General features: G+C 33.9%; 1 protein-coding gene across 1 annotated transcript in view; it reads right to left on the bottom strand.

Moving 5' to 3' along the window:
- The window catches only part of LOC131169369 (uncharacterized), a 36,444-nt gene extending 27,757 nt beyond the window's left edge, over window positions 1–8,687 (bottom strand). Inside the window, exon 1 of the mRNA XM_058128588.1 lies at window positions 8,291–8,687. Within this exon, the coding sequence (XP_057984571.1) occupies window positions 8,291–8,687 (397 nt within the window). The remainder of the gene's footprint in view (window positions 1–8,290) is intronic.
- Window positions 8,688–12,207: the final 3,520 nt, after the last annotated feature.

Genomic DNA, 12,207 nt, shown 5'->3' with positions numbered 1-12,207 from the left:
GACCCGAACTTGTGCAAGCTATTTGACTTGCTTATGGTCATTTATGGGCTTTTGTGTCTTCATAAGACTTGTATATATATGTCTCAACTATTCATGGTAAAAATTTCAGGTCAATTGGACCTGTTTTGAGTAAGTTATGGCCAAAACACTAACTGCTATCCAAATGGTCAATTTTCAGGCCTTAAATGCACTAATCCGGATTTGGTCATTTCTTAAGTTACCTTCCAAGCAGAATTTTGGTAAGATTTCTTCATGAAAGTTGGCACTTTTTGTACCTAGTTTCACCTCCAATTGGTCTCATACCAATTGGAGCCACATACTTAAGGTTTTAAGCCAAAACACACACTGCCCTATTGCACATTGTCCATCACTCATCAAAGGATACATTTAACACTTACCAAATTACACATTCATGCCAATTCTGGTTTGTACCATAACCTAAACACATTTTACTTCACATTGTTGGTCATTTTGATAGCTTATAACCACACTCAATATGCACCTTATAGTGTAGAATTTACCAAGTCCAATTTACACACAATTTAACTTCACAATATGGCTCATTTACATGTCCAAACTCAAACTCTTGTACACATCTACATGCTGCCATAACAAGTGCCATAATTCAACAATAATATTCCATAAACCAAACCATGAAATACATATTTTGGGTTCACACTTCAAGTTGCCGAATTGTAGTCTTCATCAATTAGCTTTCCAAGCTTCCAAAGTCAAGTGTACATTCACATATACATCTAATATACATCACCCAATTTATTCCTACACACATAAACACTTAATCAACCCTTTAATCTACCATTTACAAGCAAGGATAAACTGTTCTTATGGAGTTTCCATGGCTGCCAAAAAATATACATCTCCCTTAAACATCAAACCTCAAAAATCTTTCCATAATTCAACTACCCATAACATCCACACAAACTTTAATGAAGCAAGCATCAAAAATAACTACTTACCACTTTGGAAACTCTTCAAAACTTCACAAAAACTTGGTCTTCTTATTGCCTATCTACTGCTCAAGGTGTATGGACAACTTTTAATGAACGAAAGTGCAAGGAAAGAGGCTTGGATCAAGCTTGCATGAAGCTCCAAGGTGGACGGCAATGGAGTTCTTCCTTGGGGGCAATTTCAGCTGGTTCTTTGAGAGGTGAGGAAGAAGATGAAATCTGTCCAAAATGAAGCTTTAGTGGTCCACTTAGGTGAGTTAGTGGAGCACTATGTTAAAATTAAATGTTAGTTTAATCTAAAGTTTCATTTTCCCACATTTAACTCTCAATTTTTGCTATTTACATTAGGTACCACCAATTTAATTTTTCATGACATTTTCAAAGTGTAATATCATTTATTGTTAATGGACATTTAGGTCAAAAGATAATTCAGGGTGTCAAATGACCACAATGGCCCTGTTCAGGTTGCATTCCCAATTTTTCGGTAACACCGAGTTTTGTCCGTTTTCTCGATTTCTCACTTTTCTTTGTACTAATTAATTAATTTTTCTTTGATATTTCTAATGCTATTTACACTTCAATAGATATTTATTTAAGTCCTAAAAATATTTTCCAAGGTTTCCCGCAGTCCAGGACTAGTTAACAGTCCACGCTGCAACTTTTCAGTGCAGTCACCCATCGCTAGGGTTCTCGGCTCGTTTAACTTAGTTACATTTCATTGCTATTATTTGTCCTTTGTTTTTCTTGTATTTTCTTTTCTTGTATTTCATTATTTTATGTCTCCTCACTCATATCTGAGTGTAGTTTTAGGCATCCTAGCTATCCAGACAACACTGATCACAGGAACAGTAGAACACACTACCGAACTTAGGGTTGTTACATCCATTCTTGTCGTCCCTCTCCCTTGGTCTCTCTCTCATTTTTCTTTCTTGAAACCTCCATGGAAGCTTGACTCAAGCTTCATAAGCCCTAATCTAGCAATAATTTCCCTAAGGTTTCTTAAGTAAATCTTGTCCTTGAACCTTGATTCACCTATTGATAATAAAAAGGAAGAAGAAATGAAGAAGTTTTGAAGGGAAAAAAAATTCTGCATAAAGGTTAGTTGATTTCTCTTTTTGTATATTTACATATATACTTAGACAACTTGATGGAGTGATGATTTGTTAAAAAATGAAACAAAATGATATGTTTAAGAATAATATGAAATTCGATCAGCTATGAGTGGTTAGGGTTTGGTGTGCTTTAACCTAATTGAATATGAATTCTAAGGTTAGTGAAGTTATATGTATGTTTAAAGTATTGAAATTGCATGAATTGAAACAATTTTGTAATTAGGGTTTGGACCTAGGGTTTTGGAAGACAAAAATTGGAGAAATGGTCAAATGGTGTGTTTGACATTGTTTAAGCTGAAAAATGGTCATATGTGACCAATTGGGGTATGTTGGAAGTGTTAGAATTAGGTTTAAATTCGGATTGCTTAGGAACATTATGTAGGCAGTAGGACCAAGGTCCCTTTCAGGGACCAAAACTGAAAATTTACCAACCTAATTGGTATGAGGCCAATTGGGAATGAAACTAGACACAAAATGGCACATTTTTCATTTGGGAATCATGCCCAAAAAGTGACCATAGCATAGTGAACAAATTGGCCAAATCCAGATGTGAGTGTTATGCTCTGTACAAATATGACCTGTTCATTTGGCCATAACTTGGGCCAGGCAGGTCTAAATGACCTGAAATTTTACCAGTAGAAAGCTGAGATATAGACCTAAAACTTTCGTGAAGAACACAAACCCAAATTATGCCCTTAACTAAGTCATTTAGTCACCCAAAGTTGGTGACCTAAAGCGCGAGAACCAGAATTTGCCCGAGAAAATGCAGGTTAGGCCAATCTATGATCATGATTCAAATGGCTATAACTTGAGCTAAAAAAATCCAATTAGAGTGATTCAAAAAGGAGAATAAAGAAAAAGGAGAATAAATTTAAGACAATAAGGAACAATTTTTGTGAAGAAAACTTAGCCAAATTCTAACAGCAACATGACCGATGGAACAGTGCAACATAGGACACCAAAACTGAAAATTTGCAAATTTGCCTAAAAGACTTAAAATTTGTGTAAACAACCAAAACCAACAAATTTAGTAACCAAAATGTGGTATGTGGGTGAAATTTGAATTTCCATACCTATTAAGCATTAGAAAGTCAACAAATTGACTTGAATAATGTAGTGAATAGTAACCCCGAAACACAAATTTTAAAGAACGCCAAGTTTAGCGTATTAAAGCTAAGTAAAAGTAAATTTGAAATTATTTTTGGATTTATGATAAGTTATGATACTGAAACACTGTAAAACTGTGTGTTTCAGTGGAAAATAATACCAGAAAAGAACCCGAGCGATCGAGTCAAGGCCAAGAGGTGACTCGTATAAGGTTTGTGCACAACATAGAATTTCTATAAATTTTCTTCTGCTTATTTTTGAATGAATTGAGATATTAAATTGTGACACAATTGGATTGAAATATTTATTATGCTTTTGATTTAAATTGTTAAAGATTAATTATTTGTGTTTGAAATGACAATAAATGTTTAGTAAATTGTTAAGATAGTTTTGAAATCATAGTGTCATGACCATATATTTGAATACCTCACTAGCAAAACTAGTGGAGGAAATCAGTTTCGAATTTTGATTCCTTCTCGGGCTGAAGTGTTGAGGTATGTGCCAGTAGAAGAAGAAAAAGAATGGGTTCACATATATTTGAGCTAGCTAGCCTTGTGATGTGACTTCTCCTTAGCCTCTGGCTATTGAGATGATATTTGTTTCGAATGGCATGATATAACTGTGTGTTTTTATGAAATTTATTTTGAGACTTTGGAAATAAAATTGTTTAGATTAAAATCTTATAAATCATGTTTTGAATTTATATTTCATGTTCAGTTTAATTTTTGAATAAGTATGATTTAAATTTTGCATAAAGGTTATTTTAATATGTTGTGCACCACTGAGTCCTAGTACTTAGCGATGGCTGTTATTGCTGTCGCAGATATAGAGACTAGAGGAGCAGTAAAGTGAGCTGCTGAGGATTGAGGAGCTACCTATTCTGAAGTTTATTGGGTATATTTTATACCCTGATTGTAAAAATTATTTTGATGTATGTAATGTATGTAAATGTAAGAAATGTTCATGAGCAGTTGTATAAAGCTTGTAATAAATTTTGGTTTGGATTTTTCCTAATGTAAATTTTTGTAATGATGTATATAAATTGCGTTATCTTTAATTACATATGAATGGTAATATTTTTTATGATATTGAATTTTGAAATTTGAGAAATGATGTTGAAATTGGTTGAGATGGATGTTGAATTGATGAAATTGTTGAGATAAATCTTTTGAAGTGTTTTTTTTAGGTATTTGAAGAACTGTTTTCTCAAAATATAGACGGCACTCTGTAAAAAAATTTTATAAAATTTATGAGAAAATAAAATGGGATAAAAATCTTAACTAGTTTTCAAACTCTAATTAAATGTTTTAATACCTATTAGAAAATGCTCACCACTTATAAAAAGTAAGAAAATGATTTTAAAATCCCTTGTAGGGTACTTAATACGGTATCATATTATGCCTTACAGAGGGATAAGGTGTGACAGACACCATAACACAGAAGAAGCGACATGGGAGAGCGAGGAGATGATGAGGCAACAGTTCCCTCAGCTCTTCACATTAGGTAAATTTCAAGGATGAAATTTTTATTTAGAGGGAAAGAATTATAATGCCCTCACCGTAGGTAGTCCATACATTCTACTGTTCCGATGACTAATGTCTGTTCAGACAGTCAGAATGTCTGGAACTACACTTAAACTATAGTGAGGAGACATAAATTAATGGAATAAATGTCAAGAAAATTTAAAAAAATATATAGGAAATAATTTTGAGACCTAATTAAAGGTTTATTTAGGTAAAAAAAATTGACATTAAAGAAGTTAAGGAAAATTTAAGAGAATAAAATAATTAACATAAATTAAAAGTATAAATTGATTTATGAAAATGAGAAAAAGAAGAATAAGAGAAAAGAATAGAAAAGAAAATAGACTTATGACATTATAAAAAAAATTAAGTACAATAATTATATATATATATATAAGACATAAGAGACAAAACTCACCTATCATAAGTCACCTTCTCCATTTCTTCTCTCTCTCCTTGGCCGGCACCATGGTTTCTTCTTCCACCATTTTTATCAAACTTTAAGCTTGAATCTCCCTTCATTCACTCACCAAAACTCATAGCCCCCTTCATTAAAAATTAATCCTACACCTAGAAAAAGAGATTTGAAGCAAAGAAATTTGGAAATAGTGAAGTTTGGGAAACTTGAAGTTGAGTCACAAGAGGTAAGTGCAAGATACCACTCCCTCTCTTCTTTAAATCTTGTAAGCATGATGAAATGAGTGTGTATAACATGAAATTAAAAACAAATTATAAGAAATTTAAGAAACCTAATTTTGGTAGCCATGGAACTTATTGGGGTTTGATGCTTTTAAATAATGAAAATTGGTTCCATGAGGATGTTTGATAAATTGATATGATTAGAAGTTTGAATGAGTTGAGTTTGCATAAATTGGATAATTAAAATTAGGGTTTCTATATATAAATTGGGGATTTTGTGAAATTATTCGAATTTCACTTGGTTGAGATGAAATTGTTGCTTATAGAAGTGCTATGCATGTCAATTGAATTAAGGGAGTTGGAGGAAATTGAGAAATTGGGAGTGCTTTTCTCTGCAGGTTTGGGACTCATTGAGTTCAGCTTGAGTTTTGAGCCATAACTAAATGTGTTTTGCTCCAATTGGTATGATGGCAATTGGAGGTGAAACCAGACCTAAAACACTCCATTTTCCATGAAGAAACTATGCCCAAATTTTGTCCAAAACTTGACGTAAATACTGTCCCAATCCGGATGTCCATACACAGAACCCAGAAAATGACCAAATGAACAGTGTGCATTCATTTGGTCATAACTCCCTCTATACTGGTCCAAATGACCTGAAATTTATACCATTGGAAAGCTTAGATATAGGGCTAAAATTTTCATGAAGACCACAGAGCCCAGAAATGCCTTAAACAAAACCCAATTGCTGACCAAAATTGGATCACAAAACTGTCCAGAACTAGGTTGCCCAGAAATTGCTGGACATAAACTCACCCAACCAGTTTTGGCAAAATGACCATAACTTGGTCTACAAGAATTCAAATGTAATGAAACTAATGGAAAAATTTCCACAAGACATAGATATACAAAATTGATATTTTGACCAAAACCCAGAAATCAAGAGAACTAGGTCAAATTGCTAGAATAATTTCATACATCAAAACCTAGAATCTGACCAAACTTCACTTGACCCCAGAACAGTTTTTTAGTCATATCTTCCAGTAGAAAACTCTAATTGGGATGAACCATACCTTTCCAAAACCTAAGAAATAGGGCTCCAACTTATTTTTAGGAACCTTCCTTAAATTATGAATGTAAGAACCTTAAAAGTTAACTTGCAGTCACTAACCTGGACTGAAATTCTGTTGGCATAGGACACATGAGTTCAGGCCAGTTAATTAGCTCTAAATAATTCCAAAAAAGTTGAAAAATTTTGATTCAAATTTCTCAATGATCATAAGACCTATGACAACAATTTCTATGAAGATCACGATGCCTCAAAGTGACTGCAACATGTTCCATTAATTAGGTAAACTCTAAGTCCAAAAGCTATCTAGTTAAGGAACCAAAATTAGGAAATGAATCAGTTTGGTTATCTGACCATAACTTGAGTTCTAAAAACCTAATTGATATGATTCAAAAGGGAAAATAAAGATAAGACATAGAGGAACAACTTCCATGAAGGAAGTGTGGCCAAATAGTGGCTACAAGCTGATCAAATGGATAGGTAAAAGTAAGACACAAAAACTAAACCTAAAGAAAAGTTCATAAGATAAATTATCTTATGGTAGGAATTTAACCCTAATAAGCCATTAAACACTAAATCACATGAAAGAGGTATGTGAGACCTATTTTCCCACTATAAAGTGACAAGAACATTTTTAATCAATAAGTAATAATATTTAATTGCCCATAGTATACCTAAACTTATTTATTTAATTTGGATTAATTGGTATTCTAATTAGGGACTATAGATAGTAGTACTGCCCATAAGAATAATCATTAACAAATAAAATCTGTTTGACATGATTGTTCTACAGGCTTTATACCTACCCGTTGGTCACTATGCCTAATATTATATCTAGCTTAAATGCCTGTCCGTAGGCCTCATGCCTGACATGACCGACGTATACTGGATGGACATATGGCTGTCTAACTAGTATACTCCTGTGTATCCAACTTTTATAATCTATTGTAGGTTTCTTAGGCACTGATAATGATTAATTAAGACTTAATATACAATAAGTAAATAAAAAAGATCCCAATAATTTCAATTGTTTCCAAAGTGCAATAAAAATGTAAAGGACCTAAAAATTATGAATTGCCATATAGAATTATTATTTCAATTGTTTAGTTATTGTTATTATAAATTATGCACCACTAAGCATTATGCTTAGCGCGTTAGTTTTTTCATCGCATAGGTACTGGAGACCAGTCCCAGCAGCCGCAGCAGTAGTGCTCATACAGAGACCGATCAGATTTGTCAGTGTCTACTAGTCACCTCTATAGTTATAATTTTGTTGGTAGGGCCCATATATGTCTAGATTTTATCTTTTTGTTCATTGTACATAAGCACATGATGTATTTCATTTTGGATTGTAATTAAATTTTGAGATTATACATGACCTTGTAAACTATTGTCTATGAATTTCTATATGAATGCAATAGACGATAGACTTTTCAGATCTCATAAATAATTGTGAATGATATGATACAATAGAATATGATATGGAAATGTGTGAAATGAATATGAACATGTTAACAGGTAATTAGTGGAACCCGCCAGATGCTAACAAAATAGAGAAGGCTCTGTCTGGGTCTCCACAGAAACAAGTTGAAAAAAAAAATTTCTACACATGGATTACCTGTTTTTAAATGATATTAAAAATTTACAATGGACATGATAAGACAAGATAGGCTGGTCCGGCACCAAATGTAGCATTTCTTGCTCGGCTATACAGTTGATGGGTAAGGGGCTTCACAATAAGAATATCCTGAATATTCAAACCTTCTTTTCTAGTGTTTATGACATGTGCTAAAAATGCCTCACACCCCTTTCTAATTAGTTTCCTGGCTGTAATAGCTAAAATCACATTTGACAATAAATTATGTCTCTCACCATATATAGCCACATTACAATTATCAGAAGCTTTCAACACAACCCTTTTTAATTTGCAATCAACTACAGCCTGATGTTTAGCTAACCAATCCATACCCAGGATAACATCAAATTCGTGAAAAGGCAATTCTATCAAGTCAACAGGAAATTCCCTGTCATGCACCCAAACTGAGCAATCTCTATACACCTTATTTGCAGTCACACTATGTCCTATAGGATTAGTTACTAATATATCATGTGGTAATAATTCAGCATGTATACCCTTCTCACTTGGTGTAGTAGTGCAGATATAAGAATGTGTAGATCTCGGATCAATCAATGCATATACATCAGCATCAAATAATAGAAATTTACTAACTATCACATCATGAGCATCTTGATCCTCTCTAGCTTTCATTACATATGCTCTGGTTGGGGCTCTATTTTCCTATAGTCTGTTTACTGTCTCTGATACCCCTCTCTGATTGGTCCTAGCTGGCTCTAATTTGCCTGGCTTCCTGCCTCTCTGAGTACCGAGTGTAGATATCTGTGTCTGAGTTCGTGGTGCATCAGTACCCTTCAATTGAGGATAATCTTTTTAGAGGAGATGTTGCTCGGTTGTCCCCTCTTCTGATCTCTATTCTTTCTGCTTTGTTCTTCTGCATCTGGAGAAGTCGTCTATTTGCATCTAAGTGAGCTGGAGTCTGAGGTAATCATTCCAGCCATTCTCAAACCTCCTACATCTGATCTCCTCAATGGCAACTATCTCTCTAGCATATCTATTGAGTCTGATAAATTCTCTCTCATACTTAGTGACTGATAATTGTCTCTACCTCATTTGAATAAGCTCCCTCCTCTTACTTTCCCAATACTATCGACTAATTTATTTCTTTTTGAATTCAGTCAAGAAAAGATCGCAGGTAATGTCCAATGGAGGCTGCGCCTTCTCTGCATGATCAATCACTGTCAACCACCACTGGTATGCCTCCTCTTGTAACAGAGATACTGCACACTCTAAATTCTAGTCTGGTGTACAGTGGAGCTGATGTAGAACCCTGTCTGTCCTTTCCAACCAAAATTCAGCAGGGAGGGATGATCATCTTTCTTGCCATAGAAATCTATTGCCCCATACTTTTTAAGTTTTTCTAGATGACTTCTCTGTGGAGCCTGTAACACCCCTATTTGTATAGCCTGGTACATTTCACTATTTCGGTGACCAGAGTTGGTCCGGACAATTAAGGGGATTAGAACCACACTTAAGACAACTAGATAAGCCATAAACACAAATAATTAGTAATTGCCAATTAGTTAAGTATAAATATGAAAAATAGAACATAAGAAGTTAAATGAGCTGAGAGTCACAGCGATGGGTGACCTTCTCGGGAAGGATTGCGAAGTCGATTTAAACTCAAATTTCGAACCGTAAAATGTGACGTCGCGGTCCTTAAGACTATTGTGAACTCAGTGGAAAAGAGAAAATCACGAAAAAGAATTGTTAAGCCAGTCAAATAATTAGGTCAAGGAACCAGAAGAAATATTGAATTATTTGCAAACCGGGTTTAACCGGCGAGGGGTAATTTGGTCAATTGACCCCGAGAGCTTACTCCTGACCTAACTGTCAAATAAAATTAGAAAAAAGAAAATTTTGAACTATATAATTAAATTGAAGAAGTTATGGAAAAACAAAAGGAAAAGAAAACAAATTTAATGAAGGATTAATGATATCACATAGATGACATCATGCATACCTCATAAATATTTTCCTATTTAAGTTATTTTTTACTAAGTCAAAAAGGAGAGAAATAAACATAAAATTAAAAACAAAGTGATCATCTTCTTCTTCCAAATTGCCGTTCACCTTTTCTCTCTCTCTCTTCACTCTAATTCCTCCATTTGAGCTCAAATTCAAGCTTTGGTAACTCTAAAATTTCCCCATAAATCATTTCTAAAATTTGTAGAAACCTTTAAATTGAACCTCAACAAGAAGTTGGGAGGAAGAAAATTGAAGAAAAGTGAAGGAAAATCAAGCTTGGCAATTCAAGAAAAATTGACAAGTGAGGTTAGTACTTGTTTTCCTTTCTTTTCTTCTTTAAGCTTTGAAATTAAGTTGAGATGAGTGTAAATTGCATGAAAAGTTAAAGAAAATGATAAGTTATGAAGGGACAAACAATTCGGCAGCCATGAGGGTTGAGGGAAAATGATATGTTTCACTTCAATAAATCATGCATGCAAGTCAATCTAAGTGGGTAGGTGTTAGTGCTACACTTTAAATTCATGAATGGAGCAAATATGTAAATTAGGGTTTTGGACACTTAGGGTTTAGGAGACAAAATTTGGAGAAATGGTGAAATGATGTGTTTGACCTAGTTTGATGTGAGAAATGGTCATTTGTGACCAAATGAAGTGTGTTGAAATTGTTTGAATTGAGGTTAAATTCGGATTCAATGTAGTCATGCTGTAGGCAGCAGGATCAAGGTCCATTTGAGGGACCAAAACTGAAAATTTACAAGTCCAATTGGTATGAGAACAATTGGGAATGAAAATAGATAGAAAATCACACAATTTTCATTAGGAATCATGCCCAAAAAGTGACCAAAACTTAGTGAAAAAATTGACCAAATCCGGAAATTCTCAGTCTGACCTGTACATACTGACCAAATGAACAGTGTTTGTTCATTTGGCCATAACTTGAGCAAGGTAGGTCTAAATGACCTGAAATTTTACCAGTGGACAGATGAGATATAGCCTAAAATATGCCATTAACCAAGTCATTTGGCCACCCAAATTTGGTGACATAAAACTGCCAGAACCAGAATTTGCTCAGAAAATCTGGGTTAAGTCCAATCCAGCAGCCATGGTTCAAATGGCTATAACTTGAGCTACAAAACTCCAATTGGAGTGATCCAAAAAGGAGAATAAAGTTAAGACAATAGGGAACATTTTCTATGAAGGAAGTTTTGCCAAATTCTAACAGAAAAATGACAAATGGAACAGTAAAACTTAAGACACCAAAACTGAAAAATTGCAAATTTGCCTAAAAGACTTAGATATTGAGTAAACAACCAAAACTAACAAATTTAGTGACCAAAATGTGGTATGTGGGTGAAGTTGGAATTCCCATACCTATTAAGCCTTAGAAAGTCAACAAATTGACTTGAATAGTATAGTGAATAGCAACCCCGAAACACAAAATTTAAAGAACATCAAGTTTAGCACATTAGAGTTAGGTAAAAGTGAATTTAAATTTTTTTTTTGGATTTATGCTAAGTTATGATACTGAAACACTGTGAAACTGTGTGTTTCAGTGGAAAGGAACACCGGGAAAGAACCCGAGGAATCGAGTCAAGGCCAAGAGGCGACTCGCTTAAGGTTTGTGCACAACATCAATATGCTTTAAAATTCATTTACAAAGTGCATGAAATGGGTATTATGCTTTTTCTTTGAATTGTTGAAAGTTCATTTGTGTATGTTTAAAATGGCAATAAATGTTTAGTAAATTGTTAAGATAAGTTTTGAAACCACAGTGTCATGACCATATATTTGAACACCTCATTAGCATGACTACTGAGGGTAATCAGTTTCGAATTTTGATTCCTTCTCTGGCTGAAGTGTTGAGGTGTGTGCCAATAGAAGAAGAAATTGAATGGATATCCATATATTTGAGCTAGCTAGCCTTGTGATGTAACTTCTCCTTAGCCTCTGGCTATTGAGATTATATTTGTTTCGAATGGCATGATATAACTGTGGGTTTTATGAAATGTGTTTTGATATTTCGAAATGAACTTGTTTGGATTAAAATCTCATAATTCATATTTTGTATTTAATTCTCATGTTCTGTCCAATTTTTGAATAAATGTGATTTAAATTCTACATAAAGATTATTTTAGTATGTTGTGTACCACTGAGTCCTAGTACTCAGCGATGGTTGTTATTGCTGT

This window comes from Hevea brasiliensis, chromosome 10 (genome assembly GCF_030052815.1).
Source record: "Hevea brasiliensis isolate MT/VB/25A 57/8 chromosome 10, ASM3005281v1, whole genome shotgun sequence".
NCBI lineage: Eukaryota > Viridiplantae > Streptophyta > Magnoliopsida > Malpighiales > Euphorbiaceae > Hevea > Hevea brasiliensis.
Note: the sequence above shows the minus strand (reverse complement) of the source record. Positions and strands in the feature narration are given on the sequence as shown.